General features: G+C 36.2%; 1 protein-coding gene across 1 annotated transcript in view; it reads left to right on the top strand.

The window, feature by feature from the left end:
- The window catches only part of LOC136833859 (uncharacterized), a 177,193-nt gene that overhangs the window by 134,105 nt on the left and 21,995 nt on the right, over positions 1–21,093 (top strand). Inside the window, 3 exon segments of the mRNA XM_067096160.1 lie at positions 4,437–4,579; positions 4,805–5,032; positions 17,970–18,095. Coding sequence (XP_066952261.1) covers positions 4,437–4,579; positions 4,805–5,032; positions 17,970–18,095 — 497 coding nt within the window.

The following is a 21,093-nucleotide window of genomic DNA, read 5'->3' as shown; positions in this document are numbered from 1 at the left end:
AGTCATGACATGTATATATCTAGACACATGTCTGCAGCATCCAACATGATGGCTCCTAGTTGATTTTCTGCCCTTGACCTCGGTCATGTATCTATTCACACTGACTCGTCTTGAAGTTCTTAATTCCAGCAACTTTTACCAGTTGAGTCTCAACCCCCAGCCATTGGCTGTCATGGGGACCATTTGCATCAACAAGGATGAAGACTAGAGGATCAACTTGGAAGACAAAAACCATATCAAGAAGTGGCCCTGATGGACTTTCTTAGCACTTGCCTTTAGATTCATCCCAGTTGTCAGCCACACACCTATGTGGGTTACCTGTATGCAGTACTTTTGTTGCCTACCACATGATTGCTGTGTCAACAGAGGTTGATCATCTACCCAATGATGTGCCAGCATTCTTCTATTTCCTGCATCTACCACATACCTACAAGATCTTGCACATTGCTATGCACTTGTTTTATACAGTTTTGCAGCCAGCCTCACTTTTACTGCTGAACATTAACTTAAATTTGGCCAAGTCCTTAACATTAGGTACTTCCCTTTAGTCTTGATGTTCTCATTTGTGCCTTTTATGCCTTCTGGGACTGACCTTAGGCCTTTTCAAATATTTATTCAGTGCATTACAAGTAGATGATAGTCAGGTATTAGCTGCCTTGCCAGCACAAGTGGTTCCTTGCAAGTACCCACATCAATCTCCTGCGTTGTAGTATCTCTTGTTCTTCAAGTTCTTGGTTGTTGAAGAAGCAGTTTTGATTCAGATCTCACCAATTAAACTTCATTTTATTAATTATCATTTCTTATGAGCTGGTCTCTCTACCTTTGGAACTTTTTCTGGAAGCACAGAACCACCCTTGCTGAAGTCAACCTTCAGAGAAGCATGCATTTTGCAGTAGTTATTCATGCTCAAACAACTTTAGGAGGAGACTTACGTGTTAATGAAAAGAGACAAGGTCTTTAGTGCTGCTTCCTGACAGGGGTCTGTCCTTTCTACTTAGTGAAAGACCCACACTATAGGCACCCCAGAGCTAACCCCATAGCTTGTAATTTAGCATAGTTCCATATAAAGCATCTAATAGCCTATTCTAATCATTATGTTTTAATTATCATCAGTTTAGATTATTGAAATACATATCATTTGAATTCAAAGATATATCTGCAAAATGAATTGCTTATAACAATAAGTGTAAGGTATTCCAAGTTATGCTAACAAAATGTGTAAAGTATTGAATACAAAACCCATACAATAAAAATAACACATAAACATTGTTTCTTTTTAAACATGGTTACCCTAGACTCTTCATAAAAGAGAGAGAGAGAGAGAGAGAGAGAGAGAGAGAGAGAGAGATTGAGTAGTTTATCATAACTCTGTGTGTAGTTTATCATAACTTGACACATATTGTACACATGCAGACATAATGAAAATTGTAACAACAGTAATGTAGTGTATTAAGTATAAAACTGCATACAGTAATGCCAATATAAATACTGAGAGAGAGAGAGAGAGAGAGTATAAAAGTACAGTACAACACTGCAGAGAGAGAGAGAGAGAGAGAGAGTATAAAAGTACAGTACAACACTGCATTAAGTAGAGAGAGTGAGTTGGGCCCCACAGTAAGTTTGTATTGTTTCTTAACAGGATGCACAAAGAAAGCATTGGTTGTGTGTGCATGTGTACGTTTACTATCCACTGCACAGACACAGCCAGGAAAGCAGTAGTCAACACGAGTGTGTTTGTTCATTCACCCTCACCCTCACAGGCACAAACAAAAAAGCCTTGGTTTACTGTCCAATAACCCTGTCATACTTACTGGATTTCTCCGTTAAGTACAAAATATTTTTATAATTTTTATCAAACTCCCGGCCAATCTGTTGAGTGACTAAATCCACTGAGTTGAGTCTGTTATGGTGCCACTGTATTCAAACATTCTGTTGCTTGAAGGAGTGAATGGAAGTTTTTCTCCATTACTCTTTTCAGTCCACCTCCTGTGACTAATTGAGATGAAGTAATGAAACAGTTTGGCCTCTCTGCAAGAGGAGGCTGATACCTAAAGTTATGCTTCTCATTATCCAAAAAGGTCCTTCTTTCCTCCCCTGGAGAACCCTGTTGCAAATTCTCTAATTCAGTTTAGCTACTGCTACACAGGTCCTCATCAAGGAAATTATGCCAGTACATGGATTATGGACACATTGGATATCAGGCAACTTTGTTATCTTCATGAATAGTTGATGATAACATGAATAGTTGAGGATGACCAATTCTGTGACTAATTGTCAACTGCAACCTCAAAAGTTCATTAAGTTTGGTAGAGCTTCACATTCCAGTCTTCTATGCAGTAGTTTCAAATTCTCATAATTTGAGGAGCATAATTTCTGAGATACTATGTCTTCAGAATGTAGTAACTTTCATTTTGTGCTTATGGAATCCAGATCCCTTACCTTAGGTGTGGAATATCTCTTCAGCCATCCCTATTACAGTTTAGTCCTTCATTGCCTTTTTCAGACCCTCTTTCTACAACAGCTTGATATGTACAGTTAACTATGACTCACAACAATGATGCTGAAACATTAGTTGGTGTTTTCAATGGTGGTAATGCATCTAGAGTTGGAAAATATTAAGCATATGAATGCAGATATATCCAGAAGGGTGGGACCTTCATCTCTCTTTCTTTTTTTTTTTTTTTCATTTAATGAGGTATGATGTCATATTCATTCCCCAGAGGCAAGATTTCCTTGATTCTGCAAACCTTTGACAATAAGTTTTCTGCCAGATATTCGGCAAGAAAAGTCTTTTTGCCTTCTGCTTTGAAAGTGAATTCTAGTTTATTACAGATAGCTTTTCTTTGTGACTGACAACTTCAGCATGACCCACCAGTCTATAGGAGAGTCTGACTGGCTATCTGCAAGAAACACACAAGTGCTGTGGTGATTGTGGGGTCTCCAATTTTGACTACTTCTGTGAAAGCCTGAACCATTAGTTTTAAGTTTTGGGTAAAGTCCTAGGAGAGAGAACAGCAGAAGAGGACCAATGATTTTATGCACTTTAAGGTTACTTCAGTATGGAAGACCTTTGTTGTCATTATATATGGGTTGACCCAAATTTATGAAAATTGTATCTCTAAAGTTGCATCCATATTATGGTGCACTCACATCCATATATAAAGTGATTATCCATATACACATTACTCATCCATATACAGTATACGGTATTCCTATTTCCAAGGGTTTTAGTCCAAATCTCAACCCTTTGTTCCTTATAGAGCTGTTCAGTGTTCCTCTTTGATAAGTTGGTATTGTTTTAAAATCAATAATAATTTAACCCATTACAGGTACTCCTGTATGGGGCTAGTGCTGCTAATGCACCCCATGTGGTGTACTGAGGCATTACTAAAGGGAGTTTCCAGTGTCCCTTTGGCCCTAATTGCATCTGCTTTTTATTTAGTCTTTTATTTATTTTATTTTGTCTCCATTCCTACTTCCTTTTTTCAGTATTATGGTCCAACACCTCTAACTTTTACTTCTTAGTGCAACTGTTGGGTTTTCTCAGTCACACCTTTTGAACTTTGTACTCATTTTATTTATTTTCTAGATAATTTTATTTATTATCTAGATATTTTTTTTATTTTCTTGGTATCTTTATGTTGCTGTCCAGCCACTCCAACTCCCTTTATTCACTTTCCTAAGTGTTGAATGGCTGAAAGTGCCCCAGTGCTTGGCTAGACAGGCTAAATTTCATAAATCAACCATTACAGAACTTGAACCAAATACCCTCTTTCAGCTCTTTTGCAGTTGGATCATATATATACAGTGATTTGCTCAAATGCCAAGGACTAAAAGGAATGTATGTGCTTGCTTCAACCTGCTTGAACTGCTTGATCATCTTTTTGTTTTAGAGTGGGATGATGTGTTTGGGATTTGCATGAATGCACTGATAGGCTGTGTTAAATTGATGGGTTTTATTACTGAACAAATTAATTTTGTTTTTAAAATTAATGATTATTTTTTCATTAATTGAAATTAATGATGTTAATTGGATAGAAATCATCATAGTAAGAAAAGTGATAGATATATTTCTGACCATTTAAGTATTTGTTTTGCTCAAAATTAGCTGTGCTAGATTGAATCAGTTTATTTCAAGTATGGAGGAAAATGATTGTGATATTCCTGGAAGCATCGGTGTAGTGCTTGCAATTGCACTTCATAATACTGTAATTAGCAGGCTTCATTAGTATGCATGAATATATAAAAAATTTCTTCAGGACAAATTCATCTGATCAATAAAATTTTTTCTATAAAAGTATTTTTAATATAAGTAGATGTGATGTATTTATTTTCATGAATTGAGCTGTATCCTTTGGTTTCATTTTGAAATCATTTACAAAATTTTCCTGCTGCTGACATTTTCCTGTATACAGTTTTTCTTATTGATTCATCAGCATCTGTGGAGAAGGGTACTCGATTTGTAGAGGAGGGCGTGAAAGAACTCTTAAAGGCGCGAAGAGTCTTATGTGGGTCTTATGTTTATGGATATTACCTAGAAGATAATGGCTATAACAAGACCATCTTTGAGTACATGCAGGTAGGTTAATCTAACTAAAGTATTTTATAAAAGATTCCTATTAAGTACTTCACAACTAAACTTTATTTTATCACAATTAATAGCTAAAAGTCTTTAAAAAAGATAAAGCACTTATTTGAATATGCCACTGTAATCACAAACACTTAAAATTCTTTATTCCTTAATTTTGATTGGTTGCGTGTGTTGCCCCATGTATTTGAAATTTGCTTTGACTTTCATTTTCAGAATGAATTAGAGGAAGTGACAGAAAAGCTCTCAGAAATGGTTGCACGGCAGTACCTTGTTACTCCTCGAGGGCAGATTATTGCCACAACTTTGCTTACGCGCAGAAGAAGACATAAATTTGTACGAGCTGTGAGTAGAGGTCTCTTACCTCCTGAAACACCTCCATCACTTCGTAGGTCTCGGAAACGACGTTTGCCAGGCCTTATGGGAATGGATCCTGTTGATGATGTAAGTGTTAACAGATAAAAGTAATCTCAAGTCCACTTATATTTTTATCTACTAATTTGATAGAAAGCTTTAGTTCTTTATACATTTGCTTCATGTCCAAGTGATGCTCTTATTTCCTATATTTAATGGAATAATGAGACCATTCCTATGCCTGGGTAGTTCATAACTATCAAGATATCAGTTTAAGCTCAATCCACAAGAAATAATTGATATGTGTAGACATTAATAGTCCACACGAAAGGAATTTATTGAAATGGTCTGGAGGCTCTTGAGCTGCTGATATGTTATCAGAAAGAGTCCAAATATCCAAATTTTTGTGAGAGTTATTTGACATGAGTGGATTGCTCATTTCCATGTTTGTCAAATCATGGTCTTGAAAAAATGAAGTTCTTATTCAAAATTGATATTGGAATCTGAGGGGGAATCATCAATTATTTTGTATTTGGTTATTAAAGACAAAAAGCTATTGCAAATAAGTGTATGACTTTTGACATAAGGCAAAACTGTATTAGGAATCAGTGTATGGATTTCACAGATTGGGACTCCTGACAAGCTTTGAACCTTGCTAGACAGATCATTGTATATTTATAACATTTATTACTCTTTATTTAATGGAGTTTTCTTCATCCGCTACTTTATATGTACATTTGCGTTAAAATTTACAATTATATGAGTTGTATTGTTGGTTCTTTTGAATTGTCATTGACACAGACAGTAATTCAAGATAGAAAGTTAAACCATTATTAATAGCAAGCTTTGATGAAGTGAGTTTGATTAATGGATGAATATCCCAAATGAGAAATTGTAAAATGAATTTTAAGGGAACTCAGTCATGAAGGTTGTATATATAAATGAAAAAATCAGTTTCATTGATCCATGTGCAAATTTTAAAAATTAATATTTAATAACTTAAAACTCTTTAACATGTACTGTATATATGCATCATGCTGTAAAGGGTAAAGCAGTTGAGTTTCAAAATGTTGATGACACCATAGTATCAAAACACTGATGACACCATAGTATCCTGAAGGTCAAAGCTACAAGGAAACCAGTTGTGTGTGTTTGCATGCATGTGAAAAGTCTTGCAAGGATTATCATGAATGAGAAGGAATTTAAGCGTGCTTGTTCATCATCGTCCAACTATTCAATAGATGTCTTATTTCTGTGAAGGTGGTCCCAGTTGTACCAACATGTTTTATCTGGAAAATAACTTTCACTGTTCATGCACAGACCAACCTCTGATTCATCCCACCAAGCCTCATTCTGTTGTGTAACATCATGGTATTCACATCTTCCCTACATCAGTCTCCCAATTCATATGTGCCAACCTTTCAGTTATGCCTTCTTAGATTCTTTTTCTTATTTTCTTATGCCTTTATAGCTCTTTTGTGTGTGGCTGTTACAGAAATGTGATTGAAAACATGTTTGTCCTCTGCAGCATTTTTTGAGTTTTTATCAATGAGTGAGTTCTTCATCTCTAGGAAATTCATTCTCTTCTTTTTTAAATCAAATCTCATAATCTAAATTATCTCATAACAATAATCTTCTTTAGAGTAATGTTTTTGCCAAGCAATATGCATTACTGTATTTTATTCAAATTTTCATTTTGTATGTTATCTGGTATTGATTCAAAAGTAGTTCTTTGGGTGATTACTTTTTAAGTTTATTTGTTCTAACTTCCTTATTAGTAATTATACTGAATAATTTGGTTTGTACAAATTTTGTTTTCATTCTAACTAAATTGTTATCTTTACTTTTTAAGTTTTCTTTGCATTTATTCACACATGCAGGCCATGATTAACTTAGTTTACTGTAAATGTGAGTCAGGGCTTGTTCTTTGATGTTTTTGGGCTTTGGGTTGTTGTTTATGTTGTTTGTTTAAACCATGTTTTTAACCTTGCTTCATTGCATGTGTCAGGGGTTGCTTGGTAAAGTATGTACTTAGTTCTTTTATGTCAACCATTGGTATAGAACTGCATCTGTTATGCCATTTTTGTCAAGGCCAACAACATTTGCCGAAGGCATTTGGTAGGTTTGTAGGGACTGGTCAGATGAACAGTGATTTCTTTTCACGTAGGTGAAATATCCTATCAAGACTACTGCAGATGCTATCTGCTTCATCAGATTCCTTAGTATTTTTCCCTTTCCATCATAGATAATCAAGGAAAGATTGTGGCTGACATAAGCATGCTTCTTTTAGATTAACCAAGGGGTTATGCTATGGACAAGAAGAGGATAGAAAGATTGCTCCTCATGTCTTCATGCAAACAAAACATGAGACAGTTCCTTTGAAGCCTTTCTCATGTACACCAAGCTGAGAAATCCTGAATTCTGCTCTCTTAAGTATGGTATTCTCATTGTTTGTGCCACCAGCTTTGCTGGCAGACATAGTGGCAGAATTAATAGCAGAAGATGCCTCTTCATCCTTCACACCTGGTTTAATCACTTTATCACCTTTGGAATGGGGCATTTTTTTATGGTTTGTTGAGTGGGATTAGCATTTTTGAATTAGAAGGAATCAGTTCTAGATAGGGCAAGCATAGTTTGAGGAGAGAACCCTACTGAAGATGACATCTCTGAAACAAGGCGTAAGGTTCACTTGAATAGAACTTCAAATCTTGTTATGCTGCTGCCCCTCTACCTCTCGTCTAATGCCATTTTAAAAATAAGAAATGCAGACTTGAGGGTGATGCTGGACATATCTTTAGCTGATCAGAGAGCTAGTAAAAGAGTTAATGGACAAAATTGACAGCAGCAACAAGAGCTTTCATTTTTATAAGGAAACGTACATCCACGTTAATGTCTTCTGTTAATGCATTTGCTATGTCTTTGTATAGCGCAACAAAAAACTTTTTAATCAAAGAGATACATTTATAAACAGTCATTTGCCACCTTTCCAAGTTAGAGCCAATAGGCTGTTTGAGTAAATAATTATCAGTATAAATAAATATCCTCCAGTAACATGCATGTACCCCAGAACATCACAAACAACATGGAGTAGAACACATAAGATCTTAAGGTCCACACTACACAATATACACTGTGAGTGATTTGTTGCCATAATCACCCAGTATCCCATGCTCAACAATGCTTCTGCCTCCACAGCAGATATATGTTGTGCAGTAGGATTAGCCATTAAGATTATTGAAGATATACCATCACAGAAATTTGTAATTTTTAGTAACTCTAGAAGTGCTATAAAAACCTTTAAAAATTCTAATCCCAAAAATATCCTTTTACAGCAAATAAGATTTTCACTTCACAAATTATGAGAAGATAGTGAAAACGTAGAAATATGTTGAATTTCTGCCCATATAGAAATTAAAGGAAAATGAAGAAGCTGGTAAAGCAGCCAAAGGTGCAACTACTGTGACAAGATCACATAGATAAACCTATTAGTGATTATATAACCTCTTTAAAACTCATTTTATAATCAGTAATTGCAGAATATATTGAGCAATGAACATGATAGTAACAAAATAAAACAAATCAAGCCCATATAAAAATTACAAAGAAGTTATTTTGAAACATCTTAGAATTGGTAACTTGTGTGACCCATGGGTATTCAGGGAATAGCCCACATGTTCAGATCTGTATATGTAGATACTGTGGAGTATCTTTAACTGTTAAACATTTTTTTGTGAATGCATAAAATATAATCAACAATGAATTACAAGTTTTTGAAACAAGTTTAATTAGTTTTAACAGAATCTAGACCATTTTCAGTGTACCCAATTATAATTTTTTTAAAGAATTGATTTAATAAATAAAATTTCTACCTTATCAATAATGGACAAAAATTTTGGACCAGCCCTGTGAGAACTAGACAAATTAGCTCAGTGGTCTGGTCAAACTATGTAATAGTAACACCTTACTACAGAGAACATTTCCTCTCAGGCAAAGAGGTTTTTAACGCCAGAGCTCAAGACAAACTCTGTTACATAGACAGGAAATGACATCTCAGTCGAAGACAACCTAACAAAATTTTCACTCACCCTTTTGCACAGCCAGAGGAGTGAGAATAGCAGCCTAGTTTTCAGGCAGAGGCCAAGAGATGAGGCAACCTACTGCCACACTTATTTCCTGTGGTAGGGGCTTGTATACAGGAAAACTAGGAGCCCTGTAGTGGAGGTTTTACTACATGGGTATTGTATTTTTTTTTGTAAACAAGCTCTCCAGATTTAAATCAACTGTGGTATTTGAAACTTAAAAGTCAACCACAGAGAAGTGTCAGCCAACAAAGATATGAAGACCATGTTGAAGGCAGGCAATAGAGGAAGTGTTCTCAGTGACTTGGATTATACAACAAGCTGTTAATTGTCCGTAAGGCCTCTGGAGGATGTAGACTGGTCATAGATTATTCAGTTAAACAAATTCCTCTGATTGATTCCTTTCAGAATTGAAACTATTGAATTAATGCTATCAGCAACAAAGGGGGACTTTCTGGAATCTTGAGTCTCCAAGACTCCATTTCAAGGTCTTATTTTTCATATTCTTATTCTTATTCATTGTCTTCAAGAAATGTCATTGGTTTATATGGGAAGAGAGAGTAATAGTTTTAAGGGCACTGCCTGGCCCTAAAACAGCTCCACAGGTTTTTTTCCGGTGCATAGCTCCAGTGGCAGCTTAGTCATTAGAACACTTGGTTTCTTTTTGGAAAGTTGGTGCCATTCAGCAAGTTCAGGCTATGGTCTCATCAGTTCCAGTTGGCAGTGATGGAAAGCCCTATCAATGCCAAATGACTCCAGGTTGAAGTTATGGAGGAAGTAATACAAGATGTCCAAGGGTAGAAGAAAAGTAAAGCCTAGAACAAGGGGTTGTGTTGGTTCCTCCAGATTAATAAGTTAGCATGTTCATGGACACCTCCAATCAAAGATGGAGAGCCAATCTCCAAAATCATCAGACAGAGGCCGTATGGTTACCAGAGGAACAGCAGCTTTATATCAATGTCCTAGTGCTGTGTACAGTCTTCCTTATTCTCCAAATATTTGTGACATGCTTAGAGGGTTGAAGCATCAGAGTCATGGCCAACAACTTGACCACTCTAGCATATGTCCAGGACCAGAGGTTATACATTTTGAGTCTCTTTCCTATCTACTACTGTAGTGGAAATATTCATGTGGACAAAGACTGCTGAGTCTGGACAGTTCTTAGATTTGTTACAGTAGGCAAAACATGAGAGCTAATTCACTAAGCTGGAAGTCATAGACCATAATGTCAATATGGTCCTTCATTGCCAGTTTATGCAAGACTATGTGGCAGCTATGGGAAACTCGTTTAGAGTCAACATTCTTTATAATGAGTTATCATTGTACAGCTTGCCATTCCCAGACCCAGTAGTTTGAGGGATGGAAATGATATTGCATGAGTTGAGTAGACTAGAGATGTACACCTTTTTACTATTCAGACTAACCGAACAAGGGCTATTCAAACTTCCTGTCAAGGAAGTTTTTCAGAGAACTGCCAGTGGCAATTGCTACACCATGCAGAAATTCAACCAAGGAAATGGGCAAAGTTTGTGGCTTGATGTAATGAATGAAATAGGTCTTCAGGTGATGCTTCTGTTCTGTTGATAGATTTTTTTATTCCTCTTATATTTCCAGAAGTTTTCCTTTTCAATTATCAAAGGATCAACCCTCTTTTGCAACCCTCTTACGAAAGGAGTGAATTCGATTTCAAACAAGACTGTTACAGACCTAATTCAACACTCAGTAAGATAATTCCAGGGACGAAATCTCTTAGCTGAAATTTTGTCTTGTAAGATAATTCCAGGGACAAAATCTCTTAGCTGAAATTTTGTCTTACTGTACAACTTTTGTCACATTTAAGAACAAAGCAACAAAGGATCTATGAAGAATAAACCTGTTGAACTTGAGACAGGAGGAAGCTATGCTCAAAACACCATCATTTACAGTAACATTTAAGAGTTATGTTACAGATCAGAGTTTGGTCTTTTATTACAATTCTTTGTAAAACAAGATGTATGAATGACCTTGGACTTTGTTTTTTACTTGCATCCTGAGACTCATAAGCCCCATAAATTATCTGCAAGTGTGTTTGGTGTTTTGTTTCATGCTGTTACATTTGCCAATAGATATGCTGCCTCAAATAATGTTTTTATTTGTTCATGGATGCTAAAACTGCATTTTTATTTTATTTTTATCATTGCATGAAATTACCTGTATTATTTGGTTGTGGCCATGCTTTTTTTTCACTTCATATTACCAAGTTTTAATGTTTTTCTGTTATACTGTGTAAATTTTTTGTTTTTGTTGTTGTTTCTTTTGCATACCCTGTACTTTTACCTGCAATCTAGGAATTAGAGGCTGATCATGATGATGGTGACAAGGAAGGGAGTGAATCAGATATTGTGCTGATGCTGCTCCTGGGCCTTCAAGCATAATTTAATTTTGACTGCTACTAGCAAGACTTCCTCTGCACTGGCTTGTGAATGTTGGCAAGTAAGCACGTTATTAGTAATCACACATTTTAATCTTTGGTGCATAATTATATTCATAGGAGTTTCATTTTGTATCTTGACTTTTTATCTTTAGGTAAACAGTGTTGTGGCAGGATATAAAAAACTAAAGGTTACTGTATTAATGTGAGAAGGGTTTATTAAGATCTTACTGAACCCACTATGAGTAGTGGTGTAATTTTGGTGGTCAGTGTCATTACTACTTTGTTTAATACTATTCATTGCACCTGGCTGGGTTTTTAAAGTCATCTCTCTTACATTTATGTATATTACTTTCCTAGACATCAGAACTCTCATGACAATTTTTGAATATTTAAACAGATTGTTGTCCAGCATTTTATTTTAAAATATTTTGCTAATTTACTACCATGCAAGTTGATTTTTAAGAAAAATATAGAAGGATTTTACTTGTACTGCCCATATGAACAGTTATGATGAACAATTTGGAGTACTATTAATTTTTGTTGGTTGGGGCTTATATGTAAGTTATATTCCTGGAGAGGTTTTGTTTTCTAAGATTGTGTTAAACATAATTTTCCATGAAAAACAATGTTAACAGCAATAGTTCCATTCCTTGACTCTTGAGAAAGTTTGCTTATTTTGAGGGGTATGGTACCATGACATTTAAAGAACATTACATTACTATAGCATTTAAGAAAATATTTTTACTACGTTAGAAGGTTGCAGAAACAACAATAAAAACATGAGTTTTGACTTTACTGTATTGTATTTAAATTCTGTACTAAGTGAGCGCATTGTGTACCCTCAACTGGTCATTGTCTGTTACCATCCATCCCTCCTCGCTGCGCACTCTGCTCTCTCTCCTCCCTCTTCTTTTGACTCCAGTGCTGCTGGGAAAAAAGATAATTGGTGTACAGAATATTTCCCTTAATTTCTCTGTCTTCTTTATAAAGAAATGTCACATTAATAGTCACAAAAGCATAAGCACATCCTTATTTTATTTAAACACTGACCTTCACTTTGGATACTCATCATTGCTGTCGTCTGCTGCTGGGCATCCCTCCTCACCCAGCTCCTCCCCCACCCTTTGCTCTCCATCCTTGCTTAGCTCTCCGTCTTCACTTAGCTGTCCCTCCTCGCTTGTCTCTCCCACCTCTTCATTTTTCTCTGGCTCCTTCTTATAGAATTACTATAGTTTTGTCTGTGTTGTTTCCTTCCTTCTGTTTTGCAGCATCAAGTTGTAACTGCTTTCATATCATCAATTTCCTTGCTGCTGTCAAATTATCAGATCAGTACAATTGGGGACCCTGCATTGATTTCACTCTCCTGCTGCTAGCTGGCATGGTTGTTTGTGACACTTGGGACCATCCCAGGTGCACAAATGATTTAAAAACAATGCTTAGGAGTAAATTTGTGTTAAATCAAAATTATTGTGCTAGAAAAATATATCTCCATAAATATTTGCTCATGTTACAATGAAAAGTTAAGTATACCTTAGTTTAACCAGACCACTGACCTGATTAACAGCTCTCCTAGGGCTGGCCCAATGGATTAGACTTATATTACTTGGCTAAGAACCAATTGGTTACCTAGCAACAGGACCTACAGCTCATTGTGGAATCCGAACCACATTATAGCGAGAAATGAATTTCTATCACCAGAAATAAATTCCTCTTATTCTTCATTGGCCTGTCGGAGATTCGAACTCGCAGCCAGCAGTGTGCTAGCTGAGAACGGAATCCATTTGCCCAACGAGAAACTATGTTACAATGAAAATGCATTATTTTAACTTATTTGTGAGGTAACTGTAAATGGTCATGGATTGAAAGTGAATTATTAAAAACACATAGGAGTACTGCATTGATGTTTGTTTTCAGTTCCATTGATATTTATTATTTCTGTGAATCTTATTTAACATTCAAGTAGCTATAAGTTTTTGAGCCATGGCTCATTTGTAATTAAGAAAAAGAAAATTATATGGAGGGGTCATACCAGATTTACCAACCAGTTGCAATATACCCTCCCCTCCATTAGGTAATGATAGAGCAATTCCATTTTCTTTTCTGCCACTGGTTTGTTTACATCACTGGCAAGAAGCTCTGGCTGTCAGAAGAAGATTTTAATGTATTTTTGTGCTGCGCTGGATTTTTGGTATAGTTCTGTCATTGATTTGTTTAGAGCTTTGTTTAGTAAAGTGGTTTCTGAAGCTAGATATTGAAGCATTTATCAGTGTGGGAACCATTAGTCTTTCAATAAACATGATGGTCTCTTGAAAAACCCAGTGTGTATTGGTAAAGTACAATATGTGATTTGGAAGATTGCTGTCCCAGGTTTAATGATTGGTCTGTTAATGTGATGAAAGCTTATTTAAGCAAGGGAATAAGAGAGAAGTAGGTAGGAACAAGAGAGATTTAATCAAAGGTATTTGTGCCTATATGGAATAAGGAGGACTAGGCCTTGATAGTCAGGAAGTTTTCATGGTGGGAACTCTAGGACAACCTTATACACTTGTGTTTATTCCATAATATACTTACAATTATTCCTTCACTCCCTTGTCCTTCTTTCCAAACTCATCATTCTTTCTCTACAATTCAAGCCTAAGTGCAACAAGACATTCAGTTCCTTACTAGTGACACCAACTGTTGCTTTCCTTGATCTTCCATAAAGGAGCGAGCATCTGGATTACCAAGTGTTAGTTCAGTAAGTGTCAGAGAGAGCTTTTTGCCAAGGAACCATTTTGTCTTGGCAAAACATGGATGTGCCAGCTACCATTTCCTTCTCAATCACCTCCATTCCTAACCCAGGAGGAGGTTGGCATACATACCCCCAAAGACCATTAGGATAGGAGAAAGTCATCTTTAATCATCTGTAATTCATTCAGCTCCTACAGAGCAGCTTGAGTGGCAATTTAAGATGGTATACCCATTACTGGATTTTGTCTTCAGAGCTGATTCTGATTCATTGGGATGCAAGATTGCCTCAGTCAAAGAGGAAGTGAACCAGTTTTGGTAAGCATAGATGAGGTTACTTGTCAGCTTTGTTTACTTAGATACCTTTCAGTGCACCATGGGACCAGACACTTCTTCCACACCTCCACTTTCTTCAAGTGGGGCTTTCTCCTCTTTGGCCTGTTTTTTTTTTAGCTTTCTGTCTTGGCACCTGTTGTAGTTTCTGCCCTGACTTCTACAGGAGTTTCTTGTTTTGTTCTTGTCAAAGATAACCTACCATCCTACACTATACCTCCTTTATTTAGGTCAGATCAGATTGTGTTTGTCATTTTCTTCATTTTTGTATTCCACAGGCATCTTGTGCAACTCTTCATTGGTTTGGAAGGTGCTTCACTTAGCATTGGATTCTCAGCAGTTTGTACCTCACAAGACATCTGTCAACACACCAATTGCAAATTCACTGATTCAAGCTTGTGTTTCTAGTTCAACATCTTACATAGTTCCAGGAAGTATCCCTTTGACTGCTGTCTCAAAACACCCAAGACAGAGCTTTCAGTGGATGATAAGCTGCAGGCTATTTTGCATTACATTTATGCATCCAAAATGCAACCAGCCATCCATCATTCTTTTTCAGTTTCTGATTCTTAAAATGATTTTCTTTATCTATCATTCTTTGTGAGACAAATGTGCTGATTTATATCTTGACTTTGTTCTTTTATCTGATTTTCAGGATTTCAAATCTTGTGGTAGTTCTGGACTTTCAGCCTCTCTGCAAAATACTCCTCAACTGTCCTTGACAAATGCCATCAAGGCTAGGTGTAAGGCAATCAAGGGTATACTTACAGCTAAGGCTCCTTCATCTAAGAACCATTCCTTTTGACATCTCCTCTTTTTGAAGCACGGAAGTGTGCTCCTACCACACAGGAGAAATGCTGCATTCTGCCTGTCACCCTCAGAAGACACTAAATTCTTTAGTTTAATCAACCCTTTAAAGATGAAGTGGGTGGGGTCAGGCAAGGCTTCTTGGCCATCTGCAGATGTAGAACAGCTTTATTAAGCTATTTTCAGGGTTTTGGAGAGTGGTCTTAGGTGATCATCATTTCTTTGGGTAATAAAGCAGAGAATTTTAAAGACGTGATTTCCATGCTTCCTCAGGAATATCAGCATTTAGGAAACAACAAGACTTTAGTGTTTATAAAATGTCTCAACAGAACTTTTAGAGGTGGCATTGGTGAGACAGCTTACATATAAGCCAATGGCCTTCCAGAAAGGAGGAACATTTGTGCTCCTTCATATCTGATAATATCACTCCAGGTTAGTGCACTCTATCCCAGACAATGGATGCAGCCAGGAAAGAGACAAGACAGCTTGTTGCTTGAGCTGCCAGACCCTCTTTCATGCAACCACTCCTCCATCAGTGACTCCTTCTCTTCTTCCTCATTTAAAAACTTACCTGAGAGTTGCCCCTTTCAAGGTTCCACAAGGAATTCCACTTTAAGAAGCTTGCTTCTTCTTCACTACCAGCCAAAATGATTCATATCCTCCTCAGTCCTCACTTGTTTGGAGATTGTGTACCTTTGGAAAATTTGGTAAGGCTTAGTTACTGAACCCTTGGGTGATGGAGGTACTCAGGAGGTGTGTGTATATATATATATATATATATATATATATATATATATATATATATATATATATATATATATATATATATATATATATATATATATATATATTGGATATGAAATAAGTACTTTTATTATTTTATGTTGAGTCTCATCCTAGTAAGAGCCACATAGGAATTTTGTATTTTCAGGGTCATTTTTCTCCAACTCCCTGTGTCCATGGCAAAGTATGATATTTCAAAAGTGCTATAATCATACTCTTATGTAGTTTTCACCCATGTGTGTATACATTGTGTGTGTTGGTGTGTAAGTAAACTTTTACCCTTCTTAACAAGTTTTGAAATACTGTACAGTAGTAATTTAAAATTAATCAAGTCTACTCTCTCTCCTTTCTCTGTATATATATAATATACATACATACATATATATATATATATATATATATATATATATATATATATATATATATATATATATATATATATATATATATTATCACTTAACGTAATTGTTTTGTACATTAATACAATTACTAACAGGACCTCATTAAAACTGGATGGTATCTAGCAGAGAAACTCATTCAGGAAAAGTTACAAGCTTTTTAGGACAAGCAGTCCTCTTCGTCAAGTATCTGTAGACTGACTGGACACATAGTCCAGCTGTGTTTATATAAGTATGGGGGAGTGGATTAAAGCCCTTCTTTTTCCAATTCCATAAGCTGGCTCCTTTAATCCTTTGATTATCCTCCTTCTCCTGTGTGGCCCCACCCTCGTGACCTTGGCCTTTCTCTACCTGCTGGGCCACACAGGAAAAGCAGGATAATCAAAGGATTAAAGAAGCCAGCATACGGAACTGGAAAAACAAGGGCTTTCATCCACTCCCCTATACCCATAAAAATACAGCTGGACTATGTGTCCGGTCATTCTACTGATACTTGACAATGAGGACTGTTAATTCTAGAAGGCTTGTAACTTTTCCTGAATGAATATCTCCGCTAGATACTAAACAGTTTTAAAGGGTAATTAATGATAAAAGTCAGCTGCCTCAGCCAAGATTCGAACCTGTGCTATTTGGTTTAGACACAGTTGTAGACAGTTCACTAATCCATTCAGCTATCTTGACTGTAGTACATATGCCTGTCAGATTCAGTGTCTATACTTTAAATCAAAATAGCTTATCTCCACCATGGTTGCTGATTGATAAGTGTGGAGCACTTATCTGATTTTAAAGTTTTGTCACCTTGATAGCTGAGTGGGTAAGGTTAAGAAAGGAACAGGTTCAGAATTTGGCTAGATTAGATCCACTTACCACTTATATTTGCTGGCTTCATAATTATATACTTGATACTAAGCCAACCACTATAGAATTGGCACCCAGCTAAAAAAGGTGGCGGTGGACTGATTTCAATTTTAAGTACAGAACCAGAACTTAACAGGAATATAGCAAAGCTCAAGAACAACCTATATCTTTATTGATAGTCAAATAGATGAGTTGACTGTCAATTTATGTAGCTAAACAGCAATGCACTGGTTTGAATCCTGGGTTGGGCTGACATACTTATATACAGTATTTATCCTAAATTTATTTTACTTGTCAAGTTATTCTAAAGGTTAAGTTCAATTGAACTTAAGAGTTATTAGCAGCTTAATATTTGTAAGTGCTGTATCAGGAAAAATTGTGTATGAGTGACAGAACTTAAAATACAGTGAAGTTTAATGTTTTCATGATTTATGGGGTCATCTCAAAGCAGTTGTTTGTGCTTAAGAACAAACAACAGTTTTTTTTTATCATCTCTAACAGAACCTTCACAGAAATATGCATCTTTGATTTTTTTTAAGTAAATGTATTATCTTTGGGTTCATTTGTAACTTAACTGTAGATTACTCAAGAAATTTTAGAACTGAAATACATATTTCTCTTCTTGTCAGATGGAAAATGTGGAAGTAATGGGTCGAGTTTTAGACCCTTCTCAGCCTTGGGTAAAGGATTCAAGAGGGCGCCATACAAACTTAGCTGCTTTATTAGACTGGCCAGATCTTGATTCGGATGAGGAGGTAAGTAGTTTGTACACAGAGGAAATTGGAAGTACAGTATCTTTACTCAGTATACAAGCTGATATATTTCACATATACCTATCAAAAATTTGTGGAAAATATCTTACATGTGAAAAAAATTGGCTATTCCTATTTGACAAACAGTACTGGTGTAGCTGTAGTTGGCACTGATAAACTGTAGATAGTAGCAAATTGTTTATGCAAGGAGACTTTATAATTGGCTTTTGGGTTGTTAGTAGTTATTATCTAACAGCTTTGTGGCCTAGCCAATAGTTCTTTGAATTTTTTAATGTAAGTTTGACAAATTATGTATAATATTGCACTGTGATACTTTGTATATGTTTAAAGTTACACAAATTACAAGTTTGTAAAACATCCCTACCAGGAAATCCAAATGGAGAGTTTCATTGCTGTCATGTAGCAAGTCAAGGACATAGTTCAAATTGTGGTGTATAATATATTACTGATTTCTAGAATGATCAGACGATATTCTAGCAATTCCATAAGATGCTCTGAGGCACAGGGACTCTTCAGGGCGTTTGTTCATTCCAGTATGATGTCATTGTTGCAGGAATCATATAGTTACAAAGAGTGCAAGAAAATTTATCATCTTCATAAGGGGCAGCTGAATCCAGCACCGTTTGTCTTTGTGAGACTAGCTGCCTAATGCAAAGTAATTGAGTGTGCTGAAACTTGATGGTCTCAGAACTTGTAATAACTTAAATATATTCAATGGTAGTTCTGTACAGCTTTTTACATACTATCTTAGTTAACTACTGTCACTCAGAAGTTGTACTTTTAAGTTCCCCAAAGTTCTCTCACTGTAGGTGATGGTTTTTACTGCATTGTGTTTTTTATTTTAGAATACTTTAAGCAGATTTAGGCAATGTCAGGGGCTGGCCTAGAGAGCCACTAGTGCTTTCATACCCAAGGAATAGTCAGGACTAGATATTCTTTGGTTGGTGACAGTAGAACATCCCATTATAGGAGGGGATTTTACAGAGGATGACCGATTCCTTGGATGGTTTGAGTGAGTTCAATTCAGTAAGACCTGGTTCTATGGCAGCTTGCTGCTGCATCAGTGAGAGGGTGATTATCAAGGTTGGGGTTTACATTGCCACTGCCTTCCCATTTGAAGATTATCTGTGGAAAGACATGGGTGAGATTTTGCTGTGTCTCTTGGAGAGGACTTGGGACAGGACAGAAAATTGAAGTAGGGTAGCAGTCATTGGGAAGCTGGGTTTTAAGTTATCCAAAGTGGGAGATTGGAAATGAATAAGGATTGTCTGTGTTATGAACAACAATGGGGTATGGCTTTCTCATTCTCTATAACCACCATGTTGTTCCAACCACGTGTGGTCTTTGTTCATGGTTGTAGCAAGCATGATATTATAGTTCAGAAAATATAAAAGAATAATATTAACAAACTAAAATATGAGGAAGAACCTTTTGATGAGCACCAGGGCTCATAACAAAGTTAATCAGGGTAAATGATCTCAACATCAAGAAAATTAATGATTTTTAAACCAAAACAAAAAGGTGGATCTGGAAATAATAAGGAAGAAAAAACTTGGTTCATTATTGATAAAAATAGTACATCAGACAGTGGTGAAGTTTTCAAAAGAGGATAGTGATGTAAACAGCACACACTATTTCAAACAGTTCCAAAATCTAGAGAAAAAAAATTTTTAGCAATTGATGTTAGGCAACAGATATGGGAGGAAGAAAGCTGAGATAAGATTGGAAATTGCTACAATGAAACTAGGAAAAGGTAGGAAAGCAGCTAAGGAGTTTAAAAGAGAAAGAAAAAAGTATTATTTGATGTAACTGTTTTGCAGTGCCACCCAGAAGCATAATCATCTAAAAAGTGACTCAGAATACTGCCTTAGTTATTCCAGTATGTCCATTCAGCCCTAATTCCTTGAAAAGGAAATTTGAAGAAATTACTCAGCCTTATCTGTGGTGGACCAAATTGACATCATCTATCTTTGGGTCAGGATTGTCTTCCATTACCCCACTACTAACAGATGATGGTAGATTGGTTACTAGCCCTAGGGAAAAGGCTGAACTGCTTCATCGAGCTTTTGAAGTTGAGCAATCAGCTGAGGATGTCCCTCTCCCTGATACTTGTCATCCTGAATGTGTTCTTACAAAATTTGCATTTCCCTCCAGGGATGTTCAGAAAATTTTGGATAATCTTGATAGCTGGGGTGGAAAAGATCTTGATAGTTTCTTCCCTTTGTTTTTAAGGAATTTTCTAGTGTTGTCTCCCAAGATTAGTAGATTCTTTAGATTTTTATGTCGACATAGTATCTTTGCAGATGAACGCAAGCTTAGTAATACAATGCCTGTTCCAAAGAGTGGCATATCTGCAGACTGCAGTAACTACAGGCCAATTTGTATTCTCCCTGTGCTCTCCAAAGTTGCTGAAAACTTATTTTTAAGCCACTATATAAGTATGTAGAATCTAAAGGATTGTTAGCCGATAGTTAATACAGTGGACCCCTGCCTATTCGCAGTTCTGGATTTGCTGCTTCACCTATTCACGGATTTCTCTGTGGAACATACATACACTTTATTTTGCAGAAAATTTGTCTGTTCGTCGTATTTTTCATAGAGAAATTCACAAATTACTGTATTTTCATATTTTTGTGATTAAATGCATTTTTTTATGATAAAACTATTAAGATATTCAGGTGTAAACATTTTTAGAGGGTTTTTTGGTGTTTGAACTATCAAAATAGGCAGTTTTAAGTATTCACGGATTTTAGTTATTTGCGGAGGGTAGTGGTACGCATCCCCTGCGAATACCAGGGGTCAACTGTATGCATATAGGAAGCAGTCAGGTATCTGTGATGCTCTTTTAGACTTGACCTGCCATTTGCAAGGGAACCTTGATAGAGGTTTTTAGTGCAGAGTAATTCAAATAGGTTTTAGTGCTTCTTTCAATTAGTAAATCACAAGGCACGTATTTGTAAACTTAAGAATCTTCGAGTGG

Source organism: Macrobrachium rosenbergii, chromosome 52 (genome assembly GCF_040412425.1).
Source record: "Macrobrachium rosenbergii isolate ZJJX-2024 chromosome 52, ASM4041242v1, whole genome shotgun sequence".
NCBI lineage: Eukaryota > Metazoa > Arthropoda > Malacostraca > Decapoda > Palaemonidae > Macrobrachium > Macrobrachium rosenbergii.
This window is presented reverse-complemented; position numbering and strand designations above follow the sequence as displayed.